This window comes from Manacus candei, unplaced genomic scaffold (genome assembly GCF_025592945.1).
Source record: "Manacus candei isolate 608988 ecotype Guabito, Panama unplaced genomic scaffold, ASM2559294v1 h1tg000056l, whole genome shotgun sequence".
Taxonomy (NCBI): Eukaryota; Metazoa; Chordata; class Aves; order Passeriformes; family Pipridae; genus Manacus; species Manacus candei.
This window is the reverse complement of record NW_026138104.1, coordinates 10,302,433-10,329,051: the sequence shown is the minus strand read 5'-3', so window position 1 is coordinate 10,329,051 and position 26,619 is coordinate 10,302,433. Positions and strand designations below refer to the sequence as shown.

Here is a 26,619-nt window from a genome sequence, read left to right as displayed (position 1 = left end):
GGCTGTTCTTTGTGCTTTTGTACTTAACAACAAAAAGAGGAGTTTGTTGGTTTGTTTTGCTGCTGTATTCTGATTTGTAAGGGAGCATTCAAAAATTCATTTGCTCTTTAACAGTACATTTCTTCTCTCAATAGCCAACTACTCCACCAAGCCAAGGGAGGCCTGATTCACCAGTTTATGCTAATTTACAAGAACTGAAAATATCTCAGTCTGCACTTCCACCACTACCTACAAGTGCTCCGGTCCAAATAAATGGGGAATGGGAAACCCATAAAGATACGACAGGACGCTGTTATTACTACAACAGAGGATCACAGGAGCGAACCTGGAAACCTCCGCGGTGGGCCCGAGATGCAAGCATTAATAAAGGGGATTCCCAGAGCCATGCAGATCATGAGGTAGTTCCTTCTGAGATCACAAGCTTGAGATTGTAATGCATATGAATGCTCTTTTGTTGTGGAATTTGGTATCTCTGAGTTTCAAGGTGTCAAGGAGTGTCTTAGTTTCTCTTTTTTGTTATGTGTCTTGGTATGAAGTAGTCAACAGTTTCACTCTTCAGTTACTTTTGTGTACAAGAATGTGTACATGAACTGTGTACAAGAGTACTAAGTTGTAAAAATGCCTGTAAAAACAGCTCCTCAGCAGGTATTGCAGGTTTTGACTAGATTATCTTCAGACCATAAACATCTTTTTTAGATATATCAATGGATTTCTTTTCATTATATAAACATTTTGCTTTTGGGAAAGCTTTACTGCCAACCTTGCTTAAGAGAGCTGAAGCTTACTGTGAAGTTATTTGTGTTAAAAGATAATTTGGGATAATATTTGAGGTGTCAATTTATTCTGTGCAGCCAGTTGGTAGGGAAAGCCAGACAGTGATGTCTGTTTATCTGAACTGCAATGGTTCAGATTAAGCAAAGGAATAGTTGTGAGATGTATATTACTATTTAAATATGCTTAAAATAGTGGTCTTGTGTTCAAACAGTACTTAGGTTAACCAGTTTCCTGATTGAAAGAAAAAGCAAATACTTCTCAAGAAATCTTCTACACACTTCATTTTTATATACCCTTTTCAAATATATATAGTTTAAGTGGATTTTTTTCCTGGGCCAATATATTTATATAAACTATATATAGCATATATAGTTTATATATATATGTATCTCCCAATTGTGGACTGATCAAAAGTTTTTGGTTGCTGGAAGCCTGTCGTAGAAGTCTACCCCTGGAACAGTAGTAACAGAAACAGGAGAGAAAGAGAAAAAGGAAACCTTTCATTGCCTTTGGCAATGGTCTTCATAGCAGCCACGACATCCTCAAGCATTTAAATAGCCAAATTCTCTTGCCACAGGCTAATTGCAGCAACAGATAAACAGGTGAAATGTTGGTGCCTTTCCCTTTGATATCTCTGGTGATGGTCTGTTAATTTATCATTGACTGTCCTTTTGCTGGATAAGATTCTGATTTTAGTCTGGATAAGGTGATTACTTTTTTGAGTAGTAATTCTCCTTGTAGTAAATGTAACTGGTTTTCTCATTGCCATCATTCTTCCTTCTTTTCATGGAAGGTCTTGTAAGAATTCTTTCTCCCTTCCCATCTGCAAGTGATTCCTTTGATTCTTCCTCATACCTCTGTACCATGACTTCATCACATGGTTGCGTCTACAGAATGCTTGATTTTGTTAATTATTTTTTTTTATTGCCCATAACATCTTTCAGCTCAATTCTTCTGTTTATTTGTGATGCTTGAGGTATCACAGATTGGCCTTCAGACCGTTATATCTATCAAGTTTTCAGTCTCTGTGAGACCAGTGGATGATAATACATGTTTTGATTTTTAACTAGACACTAATTTGTATTTCCAGTAGCATAAGCTCCTTAAGTAATTTGTGTCTTGAATGGATTATCAAAGTTTGAGTCTAGGAAGATATGTGTTGCAAAGTCATCTCAATCCACTTACCAGCAGTCATGTGTTGATTTTGAAGCTGGGTTTTTTGTTTGTTTTTTTGGTTTTTTTTAGATCTCCTTTCCTCCCACTTACCTTTTCTGTTCTGCATTTGAGATTGTACATCACACTCCACTGTTTGTGTTCCTTTTTGTTTTTGACCAAAACTTAAGATTTGGTCAAAAGTACTTAAAAAAACAGAGTAAAGGTTGAGATCCAAGCCTAAGCTACAGTAAAATATAGGGCATCCCAAATTTTGTCTGATTGTGAAGAATTAGAGCAAATATGTCCAAATAATTAGTAAAACTAGATTTAATTTATTATAATAAAGTTAAGTTGTTTTTTACACTAGTCTGAGTTAGGCTCATTTAGTGATAAAAGAGCACATGCAGGAAGGTAAAATCCTAGTTGTATCTTTACTGGTTTGTCCTCAGAGGAGCTTGTATCATATTAGGTAGCAAAATGTCAAGGTGATGTAAAAATGAGAACTTTGAATGATCACATATTCTAATATATGTGTAATATGTTAGAACATGAAATAGTTTGTAGTCAGTCTTAGAACTTTATGGTTAGGAAATTGAATTTTATTGGCTAATTAAGAAGGGACAGAATTGCACCTAATTTGTCAAAGAAGTTGGTAACAGACATGGCACAAACAGTTGTAGCTTATGACAGTTTTATGGTTGTTATATGTTATATGGATGGGGTGTGGGAAAGCAGTGAAGTCCTATCGACAGGGCCTCTAGGAAAATGTATAAGATTTTGGAATTGCAGATGAAATGTATTAGAGGTAGTGACTTTCTAATATATTTGAGGAAGGAGTGTTTAACAGTAACTGGGAGAAATTTGTCAAGCGAAGTGATTTAATTAAGTTGGACTGTAAAAGGAATGAGAATGTCACCATATCAGAGAAAGGCAAACCTCTAATACCCAGCTAGGAGACCATAACGTGAAGCAGACATCAATAAATTACCCAACAAGCTGTAGAAAAGCAAAGGAATTTCATTTAAATTCAAAACTACATTTAAAACATATGACCAAGGTGCAATTTCATTCCTTGGTTTTTTTTTCCAAAACAAACAAATGGGAATATAGGGATGCTAGCTTCTTTAGTTAGTGTTCTTTATTATTTTCACTTTTAGAAGTAGTAGTGACTTTAAAAATTAGACTAGTTAAGTGATAGAAGAGAGACAGTAATTGTTCCTATTAAATGCATGGTGATGAACTGGTCACCACCCCCAAGAATTTTCCATGTAAATGGAAAAGAGCAAAGAAGTGATAATGTGGGGGACCTTTTCAGTAATTCCCTTTAGTGTCACAGCAAGTTTCTTACAAGGTGAAAGGTTGGGCAATTGTCTGCTTAAGATGGCTTTATTTAAGTGTGGTGTAGTATAGTTGGGGATGGGACTCTGGGGAAAAAAGCATGGATCATACTTAAAAAGCAAAAGCATATAGGCAATTAATACAGAAAAAGTGTTGAAAGTGAAATTGAAAGCTGTTGAATGTGGTTTGGCCAGCATTCTCTAACCCCTGTCGATGCAGCTCTAGCAGTTGTTCCTGCTAGCTGAGCGACAAGGAATGCCTTGGCTTGGCAAGCTTTGTAACAGCTCAGGAATTCTGTTGAACTTTAGATCTGCAAAGGTACAGGACATGAGTTAAACCTTGAAGCATCTAAATATCATTGTATGGATGCCTTACAGATAGACACATTAACAGTCATTCTTTCTGAACAGCAGTGATTTTTGTAGGAGAATTTTTGTTTTTAGGTCTTCTGTTTAGTTTTACATGTGTAGGGTGTTTCTTCAGTATCAGGAGTTGCTCGAAGAGGCAAATACAAGTGCAATATCTTATTACAATCCCAGCTGATAGTAATAATAAAAATGTCCAAAGTCTACTACTTTAACCATATGTCAGTGCAATTAATATTTAACCATTAAAACAAGGTAAACAAAATACATGTATACAATATCATTCATTCACCTTTGAGCCTGCCCAGTGGATTTTTTAGGTGAGACGAAGCATGCGCAGAACTGGATCCACCCTTTAACCCTAAGGTTCATCTGCCAGGGCCAAGTGAGCTTGGATGGTGGCAGCGAGATCCTTAGGACATAGGTTTAATTAGAGTGACCTTCTCTTAGATGGATGGCCTTACAGGGCTAAGCGAGCTCCATCTACCTGGGTTTGGAATTAGAGTTGTCTTTCTCCTAGGATGACTGCCAGAAGGCTAGCGAGCTCATTCTACCCATATATACAATATAGTTATCTTATAAAACAGTAGTTCAAGTGGGGCCAATATCAGCAACTCCTCAGTCTTAATTCTGCAAGTATAAAAATGGGACTGAAGACTCCCCATAGTGGTTAGAAATTGGCACATCAGAATTTCTCATTATCCCCCGTGCAAGAGAGGTAGCGTTGGTTAATCCATAGTTTACATGCTCACATTCTGTAACTGTGGAGGACACTTAAATTTTTTCATGTTCCTTTATTAATGATCTGAAAATTTCCTATGGGTTTTGCTGTGCTTGTTAAGCTGGCTCGTGTCAGTGGAGGGAGTTTGTCACACAAGTGGTAAGGTACTCAGAAAAGTAACACCAAAAACCTGTGTAGTAATGATTTGGAAATGTCACTAAATGTGTAGTCTCTAAACCCACTGACTTTTAAAAACCATTTCTGATAACTGAATATTTTTTTGTAAGATTTAAGTTTTTAGGAGAGGTTTTTTCCTATTTAAAACTGAAATCCTGTTGTTCTCCTGCAGTCCTCTCCTTACAGTTTTTCTCAAAACTCTTATGCTAGTGTTACTGAACAGTAGTCAGTATTTTACTGCTGTAGTTTCTGAGTAGCAGGATGTTCCCTCTGAAGTGTTAATGCCTCCTGCCAGCTGAGGATCCAAGACACTGTGAAAGGCAATCTACATTGAATTCCTCAGGAGACCATGGCATAGAGATATTATGGGAGATGAAAACAAAGAGATTTTTTTTTGATGCACGGAATGGATGCTTAGACTAAGACTACAATACATTAGCAAGGAGACGAACAAGGTTTACAGGGAACAGAAATTATTTGACGTGTGTGCAAAATCTTTTTTCTGTATTGCACACGTCAAACTTGTTCCACACGTTATAATTCACTTCTATCTTCAGAGAATAAATTTTGCATCTCAACTAGCTATGTCTGGTAGAAAGCCTTGCTTTTGCATTGCTCTTTGTCACAGGTGTAAGAGTTGAAAAAAGGACAGTGGAAATTCCTGGTATTTTAGGATGAATGGCTCAAGTACTGTGAAGTGTGGGGGCATAAAAAGGTGCAACTGGAGTTTCAAGTTGTCCTTAATGATAATTGTGTTTCCAAATGTATTTGAAAAACAAGAAAGGATTTAGGTATGAAAGTTGTGATATTCCAGAAAACCAAGTTAGCAGGTATCCCAGGTTTTTTGAGGCAATGCAGATTACTAAAGCCAACTCTCTTCATCATTCAGTAATGTTAATTTGTAGGAATAAGATTTAGATAAGCAAAGAACCCTGGAGTTTAAATTTGAGTAGATGAAACTCGGTATAGTGGAAATAAAAAAAAAGATGGATCAGTATAAACCAGTTGTTCTGAATATACTTTGAATTGTCTGTACTGTGAAAATGCATCTCATTCTCTGATGTAAGATATAAAATGTGAACTCCCTGAATTCATTACTATTCTCTTTCTAGTCAAATAATCTTTGATCTTTCAGATTTTAAAGCACTTTCATTCTCAAAACTGCCTTATATGTTTCTGACTACTTGTAGCATCTTTCATCAGAAGAAAACGACCACAGTTCTTGTTACAGCCAGTCAGATAGTCAGTATGGTTCTCCTCCAAAGGGTTGGTCAGAAGAGTTGGATGAACATGGTCAAACCCTATATACCAATGACTATACTAATGAAAAGGTACTTTTTCTTTCTTCTCATCACGTGTTCTAAATCTTTTCCACTAGTTCACTTCTAGAAATGAAATCTGCATTTCCAAAAGTGAAAAACATTCCTCAGGAGTATCTCCTTTTGTTTTCTTAAATATGCATGAAACTTTAGCAACTGAACTGACTTTTTTTTGTATGTATGTTCTTTGCTATCTAAAAAGTTTTCTTATTTCCAGTTGCGTATTAGATGTTATTAAATGAACATATTATGTATAGTAGTTGTAATTTCCACCCTCCCCCATCCTCCTGGTTGTACTTCAAGAATGAACTTCTTGCTGTCCTTTCAGAGCTGCTCTTGTCTACATAGACCTTCCAGTCAGGATGGTTTTGAACTGAATATAATATAATACAACTTTATCAGTTTCATGATTTCCTTTATCAGATATTTCCGATACTGCTTTCAGATTTAGACAAACTTTGTAATTAAACTACAGCCTTATCAGCATATTTGTGCTCTATTCTTATTGTCTAATTGCTACAGACAACTTACTGTTATTCTGGGCATGTCATAAGAAGTTCTCCCACATAGGATAACGAACAGTAGTTGCCTATATTTGCAAAGCAGTCCATTTTTCTAATTGTTGACTGAAGTTGCATTTTGTTTTTAATCGTATTATAGCACCACCTCTTCTCCAGTTGAAGTATGCAAGTTTTATTTGCAAGAAGTTTTTAAATAATTGAGTTTTATCTCAATTTTTGAATTTTATTCTGTTTAATCTGTTTCTGATAAACATCTGTAGAGAGCATATCTCTGTTTTAGCAAATATGCTGACATTTTTTTAAATTGCACTGGGATTGATAGAGAACAGTGTTTCTTATCACATTTTATTGGAAGATGATTTTGTGAAACTTGCTTGAGCCAAGAGCCTTGCTGTGAGTGTTTCTGTGCGTATTTTTCTGCAATATTCTTGTAGATTTTTGCTCATCACAATTCTTTCCTTTCTGCATGACCAGTCCCAGTTGTCATGGGTTTACCTCTTTGATTGTAGGAGTTGCTTGTAGAGGTTACAGGAATTATATTGTCTTCGTGTTTTATCAAGGAACTGCATCTCATGTTCCCATTAATGTTTTTTAAAAGTTGTTCAACAAATATCTCTTAAATTATCAGCAGTTGCTGGCTGAGCTTCTTGTAATTTTATGTATAAGATTCTGACACGAATGTGATGGAAAGATTGTGCCTCCTTAAATTGAGAACGTAATGGTGATGAGAATGATATATGCCATCTTAAAAGAATATCTGTTTATCACAATCTCTTGTATGATATTGCAGGACTGTTTTCTGAGGAGTTACAGAAAGAAAAGATATTAATGAACCCAATTCAGGATGTTGTTCTCATTGCAATCTAACCTTGGTTAATTAATGTAGGTTGTGCATTAGACACTGCTGAAGTGGATGGCACTTTATTAAAAATTAACTTTAAATCTCAGGTCTCAGAGATTTTGTTTCAACTGTCACTCTGATTACATTTTGTATCATCACATTTCTTTCTGCAGTGGATAAAACATGCAGATGAACAAGGTAGACCATACTACTACAGTGCTGATGGTTCCCGATCAGAATGGGAGTTACCTAAGGTGAGTGACCTAAAAAAGAAACTTTAACAACTTGGGGCTTTCCCCTCCTCCTGAATACATGTTCTATGGGGCCTTTAATGGGACTTATTCACCACAAGAGGACTTAAATATTGCACTTTGTTGTTTATTGCGTTTTTGTGTAATTTTTGATGGTGAAGAGGAAAAAATATACTCGAGGACATGAAAAATGGATGTATGTAATTATTCAGATGTCAAAGGAGATCTTGTATCTCTGCTGAACTGAGCTTTTCATGCAAGGCTGCAGAATAATATCTGTGATTTTGCTGTGATAAGGAAACCTTTATAGGAAAAAAGAAATTTTTTTTGCTGAAAAATGTCCCTGAGAAACTGGTCTATTTTTAGTAGCCTTCTAAATGCTTGTAAGACAACTGTTGAAAAACAAAAGTTTCAGCAGAGTTCTGTGGTATCTTTGAGGATGACACAGTTCCACAAGATTGTGTTCTGGTATTTATTAATTTTGTAATGAAAATAGAAATTTACAGGGAAGTGACAGATCTAGGGACACTTGGTAGTCTGAAGGTGTACCTAACACTATTTCATTCTCATTTTCACTTTGTAAAACTATAGGGCAATTGTCATAATGATATTGTTGTATACATCTTTTCTCCTATTAGGATGCTTGTTCAATGCTACATAGTAAGGTGTGACCAGTAAAAAAATCGTGTTTCACATGGACTTGTGTGCATAAGTGTATGAAGGAGCATGTTTCTTCATTATTGTTTTATCAGTACAAAAATCAGTGTCCTAAGTCACTTTCACTTTTAAAGGAGCAACCTTAATAGATAGTGCTTTCATAATATTTGTGAGAAAACATTTACATTAAAGTTTATGAGTGAAGTTAAATACTGAGCTGTTTTGTTATGTTAGTAGAAGAATTTGTATCTGAGTCACTGAAGAGTTGAGTTGGGTTTGGGAATTCTCCTGTGTTAGTCTGAGGGTAGATAACTTAAATTTTGTAACATGCATAAATGTAACAATATAATCTGTACCTATTGTTTTATAAGATATGTAGCTATTGCTTTATTATCAGATTTATTAGACGTCTGAAAATCTGATAGACCAGGTTTCACCAGAAGCAATTATTGGTTCAGTATATATAAATGAAGTTAATTTTGGGGAAAAATATCTTGGGTACTTCTTTCTATGACTTCTGTAATGCAGAATGTTTTGACTTGGAAGAAACTGGTTTTCATTAAAATGGATTGCGTTTGGATTTGAGCTAAATAGCAAATTGCCTTTAATCCAACTAGAATAAGTCACAAAGATAATCTAGTACTGTTACCTGTGTCTTATTAGGATTTATTCTAGTATTTATTAGTGCATGCTATTTTAGTGATTCTAAAAAAATCTGAGTTCTGTTGTATTAACAGCCACCTCCAGAATTAAACATAACCTTTGTTTTGGAATTAGTGATCTGATATGCTTTAGTTCTTGTTTATATGAAAGTCATCACATATTACTGTTACAAATTTTCCTTGAAAATTATTTCTTATTATTCATGTGGGCAGAATGTACTTTTTAATTCCTTCTTGAAACTAGAAAATCTTGACTGGCAGCAAATGTGAGGTTAACAGAAGAAAATGAGCGGTTGACTCTTGGATTCATGATCCAAGAGCCTGTGTATTTCCAGAAATCCTTAGATTTTAACTTTAAATGCTGTGGAATAGATTAAATATTTCAACAAAAGATTTTGGCTAGTTTATATAGCTATATATTTGGAGATGTTATTCCTGTAAGTAATTAAGTGTGATTGAAGATTAGTCTCAAAGATCTTGCTGAAGCTGGCTCTAAACGTACTTAGAACAAATGAATTGGAAAGACAGTGCAGACCACAAAACTGCTTTGAAGAAAAATAATCTATATTGAAAACTCTCATGAGTAATGAAAGAAAACCATAGAAACACTTTGGTGTTATAACACTTGCTTAAATGAAAAGTAAGTTACTGAGAAAAAAACCCTACTCTTGGTCAGTTTTAGATCCCAGTGTATTTAGCTCAAATATTGCCTTCCAAAACTTGTGAAATAAAGTGATGGAATAGCAGGTCATGTAGTGCTGTTAAACCAGAAAAAGAAGATAATCCTTTTGTTAGATGGTTCTTAATAATCTGAACTTCTTTAGAACTAAAAATGGTTCAGAGGTTTCTGGAAATAGCACACTAGCTGAGCTAATACTGTGACATTAAAAATCTTCATGGTAATAGCATTAACTGTAAATGTGCACATGCTCGGGAATAACACAGTATTCTTGTACGTGTGTTAAAAATTATGAGGGTATATGTTGGGAAGGGAGGGCAGTTACAAAACAAATTACTTTAGACAGTCTCACAGAAAGCCCTCCAGTCATGTGAATTTAAATAACATCTAGGAATAGCTGAATGCCCCTGGCTGAAACTGATGTTTCAGATGGAGTAGCTTTGACAACTGCTGCAAAGTCTATTAAGGCTCATGATGAGTGTGACCCAGCTTTCTGTAGTGGAAGAGAAGAACATAGTGAATTAATCTTTAAAATGGGTAATAATATTTTAACCATGGTCTCTACTACATCTTACAAAAGACTTTGAGTTTTCTGCTATGCAGCATTCTGTTGGTTTTTGCCAGTTATTAGAAAAACTCAAAACAGCCAAACAACAAAAAAAACCAACAAACCAACTAATAAAAGTTCATTCCTGTGCAGATCACTATGATAAAATATTTTTATTTCCTGTGTAGTGAATGAACAATACCTAAATCATGCTGAGAAGGGCTACAGCCCTATTCCAGAAACCTAGTTTTCTAATATGAGTTTTATGACTTTAGCAAATGAGAAATCTGTATTAAGGGTGGGGGTAATTAAATTGATCTCAGGAGTGAGAACACTCTAATTTCTAAAGTTTTTAAAAAAGTTAATCTATCAAAATGACAAAAAAAGTGAGGAAAGCTATGTAATAAATAATGAAAAATAGCTCAAAGGGGAGTTAGAGAGGACAACCTAATATAAAGTAGAGATCAAAGATCTCTCTGATTTTTAAAATGCATTCCTAAGCCAATACCTGCCCTCCTCCGAGTGAGCTTTCTGATCCGAAAGTAGCCTTTGAAAGAAAATAAATGTATACTATAATCCTCTGGAGTGAACTCATAGTTTTGGTGTTGATATTTACAGACTGTGACATTGCAATTGCATGTTTTCTTCTCACAAGTGCCTGCAGCATTAGCTCCCCTTGCTGTATCCACAGGGGAAGCAATAGGTGGAGGAGCTTAATTTTTAGGAGTCTTAATGGACCAACACTCTGTTAATTCACTCTGTGCGCTGTCAACATGGGGTATGAGCTCAGGGGCCTCAGTTCTGGTACTCGGGGAATGATTTTCCTGTTGGAGACCCGAATGCTGTCAGACAGAGCATGCTAGCTGAAAAAATGACTGTAAAACATGATGCAGGTCATGTCAGGAAGATATCACGAAATCATATGGTGAAAGGAAATAAAGATGTGAACATGTAAAGAGGGCTTGGTTGTCTTCTGGTAAATTTGTCTTCTTCTGAGCTGTGCTGTTCCTTTTGAGGTTACAAACTGTGTGTGTTGGCAGTTGTATCTACTGCAAGTCGGTGTACTAGACAGTATCATTGGCAATACTGAATCAGCTTCACATTCTTGTCCTAAAATTTTGGACTGCTTGGTGGAAGTTGAGACAGTCCAGCTGGTCCAAGGATCTAAATTGTTTTTGATGGCACAACAAACCTGCGATAAGTATGAGAAGACAGATTTCCCCCCCTCCTCCCTTTTTCCTTTCTGTGGTCTTCCTCATTTGTCCTGGTGTTTGGTGGTTCCCACCTGCCTTCCCTCTTCCCAGATAAGATGAGGGAGGAGGGGAAAGTGCCCCCAGCTTTTGCTTAGGCAAGCAACAGGACCTGTGGCAATCAGTGCTGACTTAGAGCTGCTCATCAAAGATGAGCAGTCTTGGTGATCCTGAGGATTAAAAGGTGAAGCAATGGGCATCCAAGACAGCAAAGCAAACAAAGCAGGTTATCCAGAGGTATCTTTCAGTCACTTGTATGTTAGAGCTAGAGCTGCTTGTCCCAGGGGTCTCTTCATTCTGTCTGGGTTCTGTTCCTTCAAGTGCAGCTGATGCCTCCAACTGCTGCCACTCAGGCATCCTATGGCATAGAATGAGGAATCACTTTCCCTAGAGAAGGAAAGGGAATGAAGTCCTTAAAAAGATAGAAGTATTTCTTATTTACTTATGTAGGTAAAAAAAAAAAGTATTACTGATTTAGTTGATAAGAAAAGCATAAGCTGTAATGTAGGTGTTTATAACAACACAAAAAAAGTTTGTTCAAAGCCAATGACAGTAGTAGCACTAGAAAGTTTTGTTCTGAGGCAACATTTAATTTTTTTGAAAAAAAAAGAATCTTCTATTTCAGGCAGTGTATTGGGACAACTGCCAATAACATATGAGGTGCTAAAGGATACTAGGATAGCACAATAATTTTTTAAATGCTGCTGTTTTGATCACTGATTGCGTGAAGGTAAAATACTTGACTTCAGGTCTTTACTGACTTTCAGTACCCATTGCTTCCCAGGCTTTTCTCCCTTCACTCACCCAGTTCCTTTCATCTGACTGAGAATTCGTCAACACAAAGCAAGAAGAATATTTTTTCTTTCTTAAAGCTGACATATCTGTGTCATCTCTGTAAGAATGGGGACAACTGCTACAAATAACTTGGAGGTGTTACGTTTATTTCAGCCACAATTGGGCTGGGACAGAGCCTTGAGCCATGCCACGTATCAGGTTAAAATTAAATGTAAATCACTCAGCCAGTTGAGAGGGTTAGAAAATTTTATACCAAGACAAAGAAAGCCTTTACATAGACAGTGAAGGTATTGAACAAATTCAGCAATGAAAAGAATACTGTGTGACCTAAATTTGTACCACTGATGTCCTTAACCTACACAAAGAGCTGTTACAAGAAGATGTCTGTTTTACTTGGTGTGTACATTCAGAGAATGAATAAATTGCTCATGTGCTCACTTCATGATAGGAGATGCTCCCAATGAAATGGGGAACAAACTGAGGTTATGATGGGTTCGTGTGATGTGACAAATTTGAGTTTGTGGAGGATTTTCAAGGAGCATAAGTGTGTATATTTGGAGTTGTGTGCCGCATTAAAAAAATGCTTTAGAATTTGGAGAATAAAAATTCTTAGAATTGCACCCTAAGAAGATGCCATTAAGGCACATGGCTGTAGCAGAGGTCATCCTGCCAGTCAATGTGTAGTCTTGGATGGGTCAGTTTTATTGCAGTGTAGGGCCCTTGCCTGATCTAAAGCTTACTCCAAGACTTAGGCCTAGAAAGCCTTCTTAGGGTTATGTAAAAACAAGATTTCGTGTGAGGGGAGGCAAGCCCAACCTAGTTGCTTATTTTTGCTGGTAAACAGTGGTAAATATTGTAAAATGCATGTGGGAGAGACAGCAGTTCCTCTGCAGGTGGGTGTCCTGTAGAGGGTCAGTAAGTGAATCAGAGCTGAAACTGTTCTGCAAGGGCTTTTTGAACTAAGATTGAGCCAGAGCAGACCAAAGAGTAGAAGGGTGGTGTCATCCAACCTGGTGAGGCTACTGGCTCTGGCTGCTTCCCTCTAGCCAGTGGACTCTGCCTGGTCTAGAGGATGGAGAGTTCTATTGGACAATGTGGAGTCTGGAGCAGTGTCTGAATCTCACTCTGATTATCCTTGAAGATCACAGATCAGCTCATGTAATTTAAAAGTGGAGGCTTGTCTTGACCCAGAAATATATAAGGTTTTTATTTCCACATCACTTCCCCCCACAACCTTGCCAGTTTTACTATTTATAATGAATAAAACAAACAAATGAAAAACAAACCCTGCATAAAGATCTGAGCAAAAAATGTTTACTTGAGTCCCCATTGTGAGAAAATGGGGCAAAAATGTCAAATGTTCACTTTAAAGACTTGTCAGTTTACTAACACTGTTTGTATCACCAATGCAAATTATTTAAACCGCTAAGATGCATATAACTCAGCGTTCCAGAGTTTTTAGCAGAGCTTTGTTGATGAGCTCCATATACTGTTGCTTTGCTTTCTTGTTAAATATGTTTAATAGAACTTGAATTTCGTATTACAAGTCCTTTCTCCTTCAAGATGGTGTTGTCTGTTAGATAAGTTAACTCCTGATGTCTTGTGATAGTATCAAAGGCACCTTTTAAATATAAACCACTTGTAATTAGGCTTGTGCCCATATCCTAACATAATTTAAGTCTATGTTGAGATATGGGCACATATCTGAACATATGTTAGGATATGTGCCCATATCTTAGCATAGACTTAAATTCAAGATACATTACTTTAAAATACATCTTTGTTTAAACTTCAGTTCCTCAGGTTACTCAAATGGAAAGTGCACTGAGGATTTCCATAAATAATGTACACCAGTGTCACTAAAGTGTAAATCTATTTCTGAAATAAGAAGTTCTGTTTCACAGCAAGAAATGTGTTTGAATTGCCTACTTAAATAGGTTAGAGCTGCTGCAGGGAATAATGTTTGTTGCAGCCATTTGTGACTTAGACATAGTTTCACTGAAAATTGTTTAAGTTTTAGTAGTAGTACTGATGGGCAATTTTGTTGTAGATTGCTCAGCTTGCTGCTGCAGTTTGGGCTGTGGGAGCATCTGCAGAGTGGGTATTTCCATAACAAGAAAGTAAGCCAGTATTAGGGCCCTTGCAGCATGAATGATGGTTCAGCTTTTGATTTAACAAGGAGACTAACAGAGAGTTGCTTGAAACCTCACTATTGTAAGGAAGCATGTTGCCATGTGAGTGTAAATGTGCTGAACCCAGTACAAAGGCAGTGCAGGCTCGAAAGTGAATTTCTGCAGTGACAGCCAATACATTTGTCTGTACATGAGCTACCAACTTTTATTCTCAGTACTGCAAGATCCATTCACCAGGGAGTATTTTTCTCTCTTATGCCTATTGAAATAATTTAATGAAACATTAGAGTTATTTAGCTTTTAAGCATCTGTTGACTTATTGGAGCATTAGCTCTCTTCATAGTGAAATACAAAGCTAACTCAAGCATCGTGACTACCATGGCAGTAGTAATGCTGGTTCTTTATTTGGGCAATAAATATAATTATTATGCAATTTAGCTTAGATTTAGCATTTATGTTGTTTAGGTTAAACCTTGGCATACTTTGTTGTTATATGCAGGTATAGGTTATTCTGTCTGAAGACCTGAGGCTCTGAGCTTACAGTAGAAATCAGTAGCAAAATCATAGAACTCAGTGTGCTTGCAAAGATTATTGCTTTAGCCTTCTCAGATAAAAGGGGCACTTTTCCTTGTTACTTCTTACCTGGTGGATTCTAGTGCTTTACAGGACTCCAAAAATGCTGCCTTAAATTTCTTTCTGTGTGTAGATTTTAGTTCAATATGACTAGAAAGAATGAGATTTTTTTTTAATGACTTAAAACCCCCATATGCTGATGTTGTCTTTTCTTGTTTGCATTTTCAGTATTAAACTTTGTTTAAAATATTTTTAGAACTTTTTATAATGTATTGATTGTTATGATGTAAAATGTCAACACTAGTAATGATAAGTATGCTACAGTTCTGAGATCTAATTAAATGCTGTGCTCTTCTGATGACCTTCACATTTTCTCAGTCTCTATATCTTTGCATGAGTTACTAGAAAACCTATGTTATGGTGAATACAGTCTGTCCTTGGCTGTTACAGCTCTAATAAGTCTTAAAATTATTTCCTGCTAAGTATTTATTTTCCGTGCTTATAGAATGTGTAGATTTGTACGTTGTGTGTTCGTTCCACACCAGAAAATTCTTTTATAAGTACTTTGGTGTGTTTATTCTGAAAAAGCAAGTCCTCACCCTCAAGTTTTCTCTCCTAGACATCCCAAATCTTTGGGTTAAAGAGGATTATACCCAGGCAATTTTAAGAATTTAAGTACCATACTGCAGGATAATAGAGTTTTCTTTTTCTTACACATGAACTGGACAGGTGCTATAGTACTGTCAGTGCAATATGAAGAGTGAATGATTAAATCTTATATTTATTGTGATTTCTTGGTGGTTCTCAATACCCTGTTGGGTTGCAAAATCAGCAGTAAGCTCTTGCACAAGAAATCGAATATCTCTCTGCCAATGGAGAGCTATCCCAACAGGCCAGTCTTAGTTACTGCTTCAAAGAGGACTAAAGGAGAATGGAGAGTTCTGAAGACCAAATGCAAAATAAAACCAAGGCTGTTTTCACATCCTTGGTGACAGTAGGAATCTGAAAGTTTGCACTGTTTAGGCATGAGTGGTATGTCCAAGTCTTGTTTGCATGAATCAGATTCTACTTACACTTTTATTTTTCTCTTCTTTAGTATAATGCTTCACCACAGCAGCAGAGAGATATAATAAAGAGTAGGAGTCTGGACAGGAGGCTACAGGAACCAATAGTTTTAACAAAATGGAGGCACAGCACAATTGTGCTGGACACCAACGACAAGGTAGGAGCAAGCTCAACAGCATGCTGAAATACCAACTGTTTCTGATGTGTGAAGTATTTAATGTAACAGAAATGAATAAGCATGAATTCCTGAAATTTCATTTGTATGTTCTCTTGTATGGTGTACAACGTTCAGCAAAACCAAGGCCTGTTCAGTAACTTTACTACTGTTACTTTGTGAATAGTAGCTCTTTTCTTGTTGTCCTTGAAGTATTTTAACTAGTGTTAGTTCAGGGGTTGGCATGTACAGCGATTTTACTTATGACTGTGAATTTCCCAATTCAGTTTAAGCTATGAATTGTAATTAGGGTTTGTATTTGAGAATTATGGATGTGGGCAAGGCTCTTCTGTAAGGTACAGTGATATTTCAAGCCTGAATGTTTTAATTGTAAGAAACAGCAAGTAGAAATACACTTGAAAGATTGTAGATGAATAATTGAAACATACATAGAATTGAAATAAAAGTTGCATTTGCTAAAGTAAAAACTATAACATAAAGATTTAAATAGCAGTGTTATATAGTATATTTATCTTTTTAATGATGGTTCCATTGAGTGCCACTGTAATATCTCGAGAAAAGAGGAAAAGCTGTGTGTGGTTATTGCAGAGTTTTAATGTTGTTATTGAAGGGCAGAGACGGTACTGAAAGTGCTGAAATGCTTGGCTTTGATCCTGTCCAGAGCTGAGCTGGTGTTTAGTCTGAAAAGACAAGACCTGTGGGTCAGTAAAAACAAAAGCTGTTTTCTGCCCCTTTTAGATAGTCTGTTTTGGGCTGCACAGTAACAGATTCTGCTTAGGCCAACAAGGAGATGGGACCTCTCTCTCCTTTGTTTCTCCCTCTGCCTGTCTCTCTTCACTTTGACTTTTGTCCCAGCCATTTCTGCTTGTGCTGGGACATTCTCCTCACCCACAGGCAGAGTTGATGTGAGCTGAGGAGGGAGGAACTGAAATGGGTGGTGTAGGGTGGTGACTTGCTGGTTTCTTTACTTCACTGCAGTCTGTCCCAAGATTCATGGAAAATGAAATACTTTGTGATGCTGAAATATTAGTACAGACTACTCAGAATGAGATACCAGGAAATGGCATTGTAAACTCCATTTTCCTAAAGATACAAAAAAAAAATGAAATTAATGTAGATTTGGGAGTGTAAGGAAAAGCCTGTGAGTGGGCTTGTGCAATCGCAGATGTCAAAAGCAAATTTAAATGGACAAAACACAGTAGTTGTAATGAAAAGGGATCTGCTACTCAGAACTTTACTTGCTTGGCTTGTTGTTTCCAGTACATTTTCATGGACTTCCTTTTCAGGAGTTGACTTAGGTCTTCAGAATAGGATTTATTGGATTTGATCTTGAGCTTTTGAGTTGTCAGTTTAGAATATATCCTATGTGGTGTTTAGGAGGCAGTGGACCATGGTTGGCTGGGAGTTTGCACCTGTACACATTAGTTTAGCTTGAGCGATTCTGAGATCCCGCTACTGCTCCTTTCCCCTCCTCCTCCTCCTCTTCCTCTGCCTTACACATCCTTCTGTACTCAGTGTGTGTTGTGGCATTGCATGAGAGACAGCCTAGATGGAGCCCTGATAAATCAAAACTGAGTAGACACTTCTAGCTTCATGTGCAGTTTATGCCTCACAGGTATGAACAATTTTGTTGCAGGTAGCTTAAAGTTTTGGCTTTGCTTTTAAAGTAAAACTTTTTAATTCTTGGCATAAGATTTACTTCTGTTTTGAAAAGACCTTCATGTAGTGGTGCACTGAATGAAGAAGCTTTTGTAACACATTGAATAAGTGGAGATGTTTACATTTCTTCAAGTTGCAGTGTTCAGGTATAAAGAACTTGAACACAGTGAAGCAAAGATGAATGTGTATAAATCCTAAGTTTAATAACCAAAAGAAATTGTATACGTCAGCCTTATTTGTAAAGCCTAAGGCAGCAGGCTTACATTCCTTTAACATCTTCAAAGCATGTAGGCAGCATGTATTTTTTAATGGTAAAGAGACTTATAGTTCATATAAAGCACAACATTAATGCTTTGAGAAAGTTAAACATACGTCGTGGAACATTAAACTGTTTTGTGGAAAGACAAATAATTTTTAGTGCATTAATGTACCTGTTTTATTACCACTAGCGGGCACACTGTTAGTATATTTGCTTTAAATTAGTATGTGGTTTGTTACCATAAATACTGGGTTTCTTGTTCCAGAGTTGCTTACTGTGTGAAAGCTATCCCACATCCAGAATGAAATAGGAAGGAAAACAACTGGTATTTGTCTGGGTAGGCACATGAACTGCAAGTTTGCTTTTTAGCTGACTCCTAGGGAAGCTATCTTCTTTTTACTTATTTTGTTTTCCTGGAAAAACAACACAACTCAGTTGTATGAAAATAGGCCATTCAGAAGAGTACTTGAAATGTGTCAGAGTGAAAGTATGGGTTGCTATGGCTCATGAGAATTTGATGATACCAAACATACTTATTAACAGTTTGTTGGCTGTGGCACATATCTTTGTATACCCATCAGCTAGAAAATTTCATAAGCAGAGGAAAAAATACCTTCCTGGGAGGGACAGTGCTGCTTTTCTTAAACTGAACAATTTTTTTGTCTTTGCAGACATCTGAAAATATGGAACTTTTAGGCTGTTCTTAGGAGTGCTAAAGCTCTCTGTTATTATGCTACTGAAAACTAGTGGGCCACTTCTGTAGGTAGATTTACAAGTGAATTTTAAGGCACAGGTTTGCAGAGTGTTATGTAATGCTGCAAAAGCAAACTGAATTCGGGAGAGTTATCAAGGGAGTTAAAAAGAGGGAGTGGGGAAAATATGTTAATGGTGGCAGAGAAAGTGATGTTTTTCTTCCATTTGAAATTCTTTAACAGATTTTCAAGCAGCATATTTGTTCAAAGTAATCATTACTTCAGAGGAAATGCACATGCCTTCGGTTTTTTTGCTCCAGATGGGCAATTTTTCTAGCTTTCAGAGATTTAATACTTTATTTTTATAAGTGGTTAACATTTAGTTTAAAACAAAAACCCAAACCTCTAGAGATTTTTAGTGTTTGATTATAAGGAAATTAATGATCATGACTCACAAAAATTAATAGAATTGGTATATGTTTTTCTACACATATAATGATTTATTATACTAATCTTATATTTACTAACCACACAGACATATTTTGTTCTTTAAAATATTAGTATTTAGTATGTGATACCCTGTAATAAGTAAATATGCTTCATAATTTGAGAGCAGTGTCATACAAAAGATCTACCCCTTAATAAGGATGAAGGTTTGCTTTAAGCTGATACAGCATGTATTAACATTTTTTTTCAAATGGTTATGTATTAATTAACCCAATTTGAGTGTTGTCTGTAAATCTTGTAAGGACACTGTTTAGTTAGCAAGTTTACAATATTGCTATCTGAGAATGTCATGAGTGATGAAAAGAAGTACTTTTTTTCCTAATGTATGAATATGTAAAAAGAGAGAGGGAGAAAGTATCTTTAGGGTTAAAAAAAAAAAAAGAAAATAATTGTAAGAAAAATAATAACTTATACTGACTATTTGAATTTTATAGGAATCATCAACTGCTTCTAAGACCAGCTTTCCTGAAAATGAGTCCTCTCCTTCTTCACCAAAGCATCAAGCCACAGTCAGTATGCAAAGTGTTTAAATAGATAAGTAGATGTTGTAGAAACTGGGCTATTCATGACTAGGGATTTGAGGGTAAGCCTTCTTGTTGTTGAGAAAAATAATGGGATAAAACAATTTGAAGGCTTTACATTTTAAAAGGAATGCTTTACATCCAACTCTGCTTTCAGGAAAAAATGTGAATTTCTTTGGTTTAAATGCAATTTAGTAATACGAGATTGAATTAGAAATTCACCATGGAATAAAGTTATGTCTAATTATGTAGAACTTGGTTTACTTTCTCCAACAGTCACCTCTTCTCATCTAGCATCTTGAGAGGTAAAAACAGAAACAAATTCCTCCTCTTCACAGTATCCCTCACTGTCAGTAGTCAGTAATAGTTTGTAGTATTTGATATCTCTAATTTTGACTTGATTCAGTCTCCTTAAAGAGACAGAGGACCTGGCATAAATAAACTCTGTCCTTTTGATTTAGTAAAATAATTAGTGGGTGAAAAACCTAAACCTGTTAAACCTGTTATGAATGTTTAACAGATTTTTTAATATCAGTTTATATTTTAAACGTGATTCCTTTTTTAACAACAGGGAATAATTAAAAAAAATGAAGGTTTTATCCTTTTTATTTTGGAACTGTACTACAGCAGTATTGAAATAAGTAACTTGATCAATTTTACCAGCCCTTTAGTAGGAACCTCAGGGCATTAAAGGCACAACTTCTCTAGTTTCATTCTTACTCTGCATGCGGGGGAATGGTTCTCTGGCTTATTCATGATAATCAATTCTTAGAGCTCTTCAAACAGTTTTTCACAGTAAAATAAACATTGTTTATTGAGCAAGCATAGTTGATAGCCTTACAAAAAAGGAACTATTGCTGCATGTGATCCAATTTCTTTAAATATGGCTCAGACCTTGCATTTCTAAACTTGTGTTTTTCAGAAAGGCTCACTACTACTTTAGATAATAGAAAAAAAAATCCATATTTTCTTTAACTATCACCTGGGATTTAAATATTCCAAAGAAAACTGGTAAATTTTTGAGTATTTTCATCCTTAACTTGCTTTCCACTTCTTTTTCCTGATTACAATAATTTTCCCGTTAGTACCCCCTAGTGTTGCTGCTAAGTAGGGCATTATGATACTTTTTCTGAATAGCTCTTCTGTGGCGCATCCCCACTGGTCCCATCATGAGTAATTTATTAAAACCATAATTTATTTCAGAAAGTACAGGTTGCTCAGTCACTGCGAAAGATGGTGAAAGGCTGTTCTGCTTATTAAAGCCAAAGGCCAATGAAGATATTAATTGAGTAAGAGTAATAGTTACCACTGGACTGAAATAACACCTGATCCACCAGCTAAACACCTTTGTCCTTTAACACGTCCTTTCTGTATTTAATGTGCTGGGTTTGAAACATGTAGGTAAAATTTTTAAAGTTCATGAAAAACAGATCCATGTCTCTGGTAAGAGTGTTGTCATGGTATTCCAGCAAAAAAAAGTTCTTCAATATAGTATTCTGCAGTCAGGGTCCACTTAAATTTGAGATTTAGAGGAGAATGCTGAAGAAGATTTATCTTGTGTTTTCATTTTATCTAGAATTGAAGTCATTTTTTTAAGGATAAAACTAATTTGGATACTTTCAGTAGTTGATTGTTTCAACTAATAGCTTAGTTCATAAATGAAGTTAGAAGCTGTTACTGAAAAGGAATTGATTAAAAAAATAATGTAATAATCTTTTAGCACCATTGACTGGGATGACAGGAGAAAATGATAGAATGTGATAACTCCTCTTGAGATGATGGTATAAATGAATGGTTTTACTTTTTATCCTAGAATGCTTTTTCAAATGTTCCGTTATATTATTATTTTTGCACAGAAACTAGAAATACTCACTCCAGCTATTTGAAACCTGCAAACACCCTTCTTGTTCAGCAGTGTTCTTTTTCCACCCGTCACTGACTGATCTCCAAATTTTTTAGTAGGCATACTAATATAGATGGTTTTCTTCAACAAGACATAACTAAGTAGTTTAAAATTCTAATATTTTCCTTGGGGATAGGAAAAAAAAAATCAAAGAAATGTTTCTCTCATCTATTTTTAACATGAATATGTTAGTATTTTCATGCACTTCAACCATGTTTTATTTAAAATATGAAATTGTGTTAAAATTACTTGAAGAATTTGTCAGGGAATTTAGGCTGTTTGTCAACCTTTTTTAGTAAAGGACAAAAACACTAATGTGCTATTACACAAATAATTATAAATTTACGTTCATAATTTCTACTGTTTTCTATCACAAATTATTTAGTTTAGCGTGTCCAAATAACCTAGGTCTTGATGAAGGAAAGCTTTTTACCCTCTGAATGGTAATGAGTACTTCCCCAGAGGAATTTTGATTTTGCTCATCTCTGCATATTTAAATATGCTTAAAGACAGTTTCTTGAAGTTATTGCATGGGTAAAGATGGCTCCTTGCCAGCAATTGATTATTTGGGGGTTTGAATTTGGTGATGTGATGTTAATACAATCAGATTTTCTTTTATATTTCTTATATCTTACTCTTACAGGGCCAAGAAAAGTATGGTTTATTAAATGTGACAAAAATTACAGAAAATGGGAAGAAAGTTCGGTAAGTCTTGGACTTCTAGAAGTGCAGGTGCTTAAGGTTTGTGTAAAGTCTTTTATGTTAAGACAGCATGCTGGGATTTGCAGCTTCTTACTTTTTGTCTGAATTTGCCTTAGAGGCTTTCCTGTAGGACACAGTGTTAATCTTATCCCATGTGTTTCTCCCAGTGAGCTAAAGAAAATGGACTTCAGAGAGCCAGAGGCTCATGTATACCAGGACTTCACACAAGGCAGGGAATTCATGAAGGTGTATTGAGGAGCTTTTTAAAATGAGATTGATCAACTGATTTAAGAGAAAATCTGTATAGGATATAGACTGTCTTCTTCCTTGGATAGAATTGGTGTAAGAGGAGCTTTCAGAGTGTCGCTCCATGTCCTGTAATTTCCAAGAAGTGTACATGCTATGTGCTCCTTAATTCTTCCTTCATTCTGCATGTGAAGGGTTTGAAGCAGTGTAACACCTGACATCAGTCTCCCTGTAGGTGATGAGTGACCTCATTTCCAACTTCCTTTCTCTGCCTCCCAGGCAGGCATTTGCACTAGAAATCATAATGTGTAATCAGATAGTGCTGGCTAACATACATTTCTAGTGTTTTGCAGAGTCAATGAAAAATACTGCATAAGTGTGGCACATCCTCAGATTTAATTTAGGTTTACTTTTTGCCTTTTTTGCCTTTTTTTAAAATTTAATCTTTTAGATCTAATATTGTGTTACCTCTAGTTCAGTGTTTCTGAGACTTCTGGTACATGAAGAATGCTTTTCCTGAGGATTAAATAATCAACAGCCAGCTGATATTCTAGAGCCACCCTGACCTAGTCCAGTGGAACTGAACAGCACATCTGACCTCCAGTTTGGTTCCACAGGGATGCTCCTAAGAGCTCAGTAGGACAGAGTGGACAGTGGCTTATGTAAGCTGCTACTGGTGCAATATACTGTCACCATTTCTGTTGCATCTGTTGGAGTCACTGGTCTGGATTACTGCTGCTGTACAGAAAAATGCAACATGTCCACCCTGTCACTTTGAGAGCTGCTGAGTCATAATTTATGTTTGGGTAATGGGGATAGATATTCAGGGCTTGTCAAGGCTTTCTTTTTTTTTTTTTTTTAAAATGACCTCAGGAGGACAGATCCTCAGACATAAGATCAAATAGACAACTGAAACAACTCATTTGTTTCTTAATTTCCTTAATGTTTTTTAGATTTTCAGCAAATATTTTGTTGCCAGTGTAAATGAGCTTATTACATAAATATGGGACACTTGCATTTGAGATGTGATCAATGAATTTCAGAATTGTGCAGTACTTTAACATGATCTGTTAAGTACACATTAGGCTGAGCGGTCCAGATTAGCCCCTTTGAAATTATAATTGCATGGTGTTTCTCCTGGTGAACTGCTTCCACTACTAATTAGCTTTGTTTGATTTAGACTTTGATGGTCAGGCTGGGACTGTTAACATACATTCCCTTCTACAAATATGATAGTAATTAAGACTTACTGATGCCACTAATGACTGTATATGCGCTTAAGTATATTAACATACAGGTCAGCTGGGCAACAATGATGGGCAGTTTAAATATCTACTTTCAAAGTCAATTTATTTTGTTTGTTTACAATTATTTACAGAAAGAATTGGATGTCATCATGGGCAGTGTTACAAGGGTCGTCACTGCTGTTCACTAAAACCCAAGGAAGTGGAACTGGCTGGGTAAGCTCAGGAACAACCCCCACCCTCACTGAAGTGTTAGTCATGTAAAGCACAATAAATTAAAATTCTCTTATTTGTATGGCCTAGATACCAATATATATACACCTAATTTAGAAAAAATAAGAGCGTGTAAGTTGGCAAAAAAATAGTTTAACGTAACAATTATGATGTACCGTAAGAAGGAAAACAGTTGTACTTCTGTGTCTATATTTGACAAGTAAGAAACTGATAAAAAGGTCTTCAGGTGCCCTGTAGGCTTGAAGTTTTTGCTCCAGAACAGATATTTTTGTGTTCCTTATTAATGTGTTTGTCTGAACAGTTTGTTTGTTTTACCCTTCTTGGATATCTTTTCATAAACTCCAAGTAATTTTGAATGTGACACATGTAATAAAATAGTCTGACACTTGGCTTCTTGTGTTGGCCTATTTGAGCAATGTCATATTGTTGTCTTATAATTTAGTCTTTGTCTTGCTGGATTCCATATCTTGGTTTAGATCTGCTTAGAGCATGGCAAATGCTTGTTTCTATTTTGTTGTCTGATGAGAAACATCACATTGAAGATGATGATTATTCAGTTTTTTATGTCACCTCTAGGGTAATAGCACAATAATTAAATTGGCTATATTTATCCAGCTACATTCCTACAATAATAGGTATAGAAATGGCTTTTTATCTGTGCCTTACTTACCTACTTTTGAAGGTCTGACATTAAACTCTGTGGATCTCCTGCAATAACTAAAGACAGGCCAGATTCAGTGTTGGTTATTTTGGTGTATTATCATATGAATTCCAGCAAAATTGCCTGTTACAGATAATGCTATCTTGCTGTTCTTTACTGATTTTTCTACTTGACTCACTTTCTTCTGCTCTTCATTTTGGGTAGTGAATTGGAATTGACAATTCTTTTCTATAGCATTGAGTCCATTTCAGAGCTGTAAACATATTCTTTTTCCCCTTCTGCAGAAAGGGTGGTTGAAAAAATTGAGTGAGGATGGATAAATGAAATTTGGAGTAGAAGAGAATAGAAAGGGTAAAGTTGGCCAAGATGGTCAAGCAGAGGGAAAAGAAAGGAAAGAAAAAACGTAAAGATGAAAATCATGTGAGAAGGTAAATTATGCTTTATGGTAGGAAGTGGATTTTGGTGACTTCTGCAATTTACTTTTATAGCTAAGGATCCAAAAAGTATTTTAGTTTTAGAGGTGTAAATATGCTTGTTTAGAAAGTAAAACATTTTGCCTGAATAACTAGTCAAGTTCCAGAGTCTTGATTACAGCTACTAATAGTCTTCATCCAAATGTAGCTGTAGATCAAAAAGCCTTTTTTTCAGCTATGTGTTATTATCATTAAACACACAATGCCAAAGTGTTCATGAAGGTATGGTAATGTTATGGGTGATGTGTGCCCAAATGAATTATCCATAAAAGATAACCAATAAGCAGAGTTGTATGGTTTAGGGGCACCAGTGTAAGTTGTATTACACCATCCAAGTGTAGTCATTTGGTGGGAAAAATAAAAAGGCATAAATTCTTTTCATGATTTGAGTGGCACAAAAATACCATAGACACAATATTTTTGTGAGACTCTGTCAGTTATGTGTACTATGAAGTATTAGAGTAGGGTCAGCAAAATGAGTATCAACATTATAAACAATAAAGTGAAGCTGGAAATATTAAGCGAGAAACTCTTTCAAGGACTGAGTGTTGTGTATCTGCATACTCAGTTGGCTTTGTAAATAATTAAGTATTCAGCACACACTCTTTTTTGCTCTCTGTAGGAAATTTTTTTAGGGTATTAAAAATTCCACCTCCCCTCTCAAACTTGGTTCTGTGTGCATATTTTAATAAGGTGACGTCAAGTCTAAGTTTGACATAAAGAATTACATTTCTTATTCATCTTACAAGCAGAACATTTATTTAGCATTCGTCTAGTGATTGATATAACCATATCTTCTTTTTTTGTGCATTGTTTTGTGACTTCATCACTTTTCTTCCTTTTTCTCATCAAGTCATTTTGCCAAGTGGGCTCAATTCCTGAGCTCTTGCTCTCGCTGCTTTCTTCTTGGAAAAATGCTCTCAGTCGTCGACCTGCTGTCACCTATGTAAACTCTGCCCAAGTTTCAGCTATCACTGTATGTGCTCTTGTTGCATGCCTCGTGTCGCTGTAAGGCTATTTGCCACTAATCCTGAAAGTAAACTTGAATTTTTCCAAGATTTAGTTTTGACACTTCATATAACACCTCACATATCTTGTTTGCTGTTTTTGAAAGTCATCCAAGGTGAAAATTAACACAAGTGTATTGCAATAATCCTGTAATTGTTCTACTGGAACAAAGCAGAAAGTGTATCTGGTTCATTGGTGCCAGAATTATAATCCCAAATTTGCCTACTATTTGAACCACTAGTGCCTTGACTAAAAAGTAGCATGATATGGTTAGTTTTTTAACAGATATTTTATGTCTGATTCTTTCTAACACAACTAATTTAGAATCTTTGTATGGTGCCTATGATAACTTTGATACAATGATGTAACTGTTGTTTGATAATTTTAGCTATAATTGGAATATCCAAAAATGTAAATGTTATGCATAAAGAGATGAAAGAAAAAGAACACAGAGACATTTTTGCTGTATTCCACATATAGAAAGCTGATGTAAATTTTGTAGGGCTCTTTTTA

General features: G+C 35.8%; 1 protein-coding gene across 14 annotated transcripts in view; it reads left to right on the top strand.

The window, feature by feature from the left end:
• ARHGAP12 (Rho GTPase activating protein 12) overlaps positions 1-26,619 on the top strand; it is a 74,788-nt gene that overhangs the window by 33,473 nt on the left and 14,696 nt on the right. For 7 of the 14 annotated variants that reach the window (XM_051802358.1, XM_051802356.1, XM_051802355.1 and 4 more), the window contains 7 exons: positions 135-398; positions 5,721-5,861; positions 7,385-7,465; positions 15,854-15,979; positions 19,549-19,623; positions 22,182-22,243; positions 23,865-23,946. In XM_051802358.1, the coding sequence (XP_051658318.1) occupies positions 135-398; positions 5,721-5,861; positions 7,385-7,465; positions 15,854-15,979; positions 19,549-19,623; positions 22,182-22,243; positions 23,865-23,946 (831 nt within the window). The remainder of the gene's footprint in view (positions 1-134; positions 399-5,720; positions 5,862-7,384; positions 7,466-15,853; positions 15,980-19,548; positions 19,624-22,181; positions 22,244-23,864; positions 23,947-26,619) is intronic. The other 7 variants (XM_051802364.1, XM_051802363.1, XM_051802365.1 and 4 more) reach the window with 6 other exon arrangements.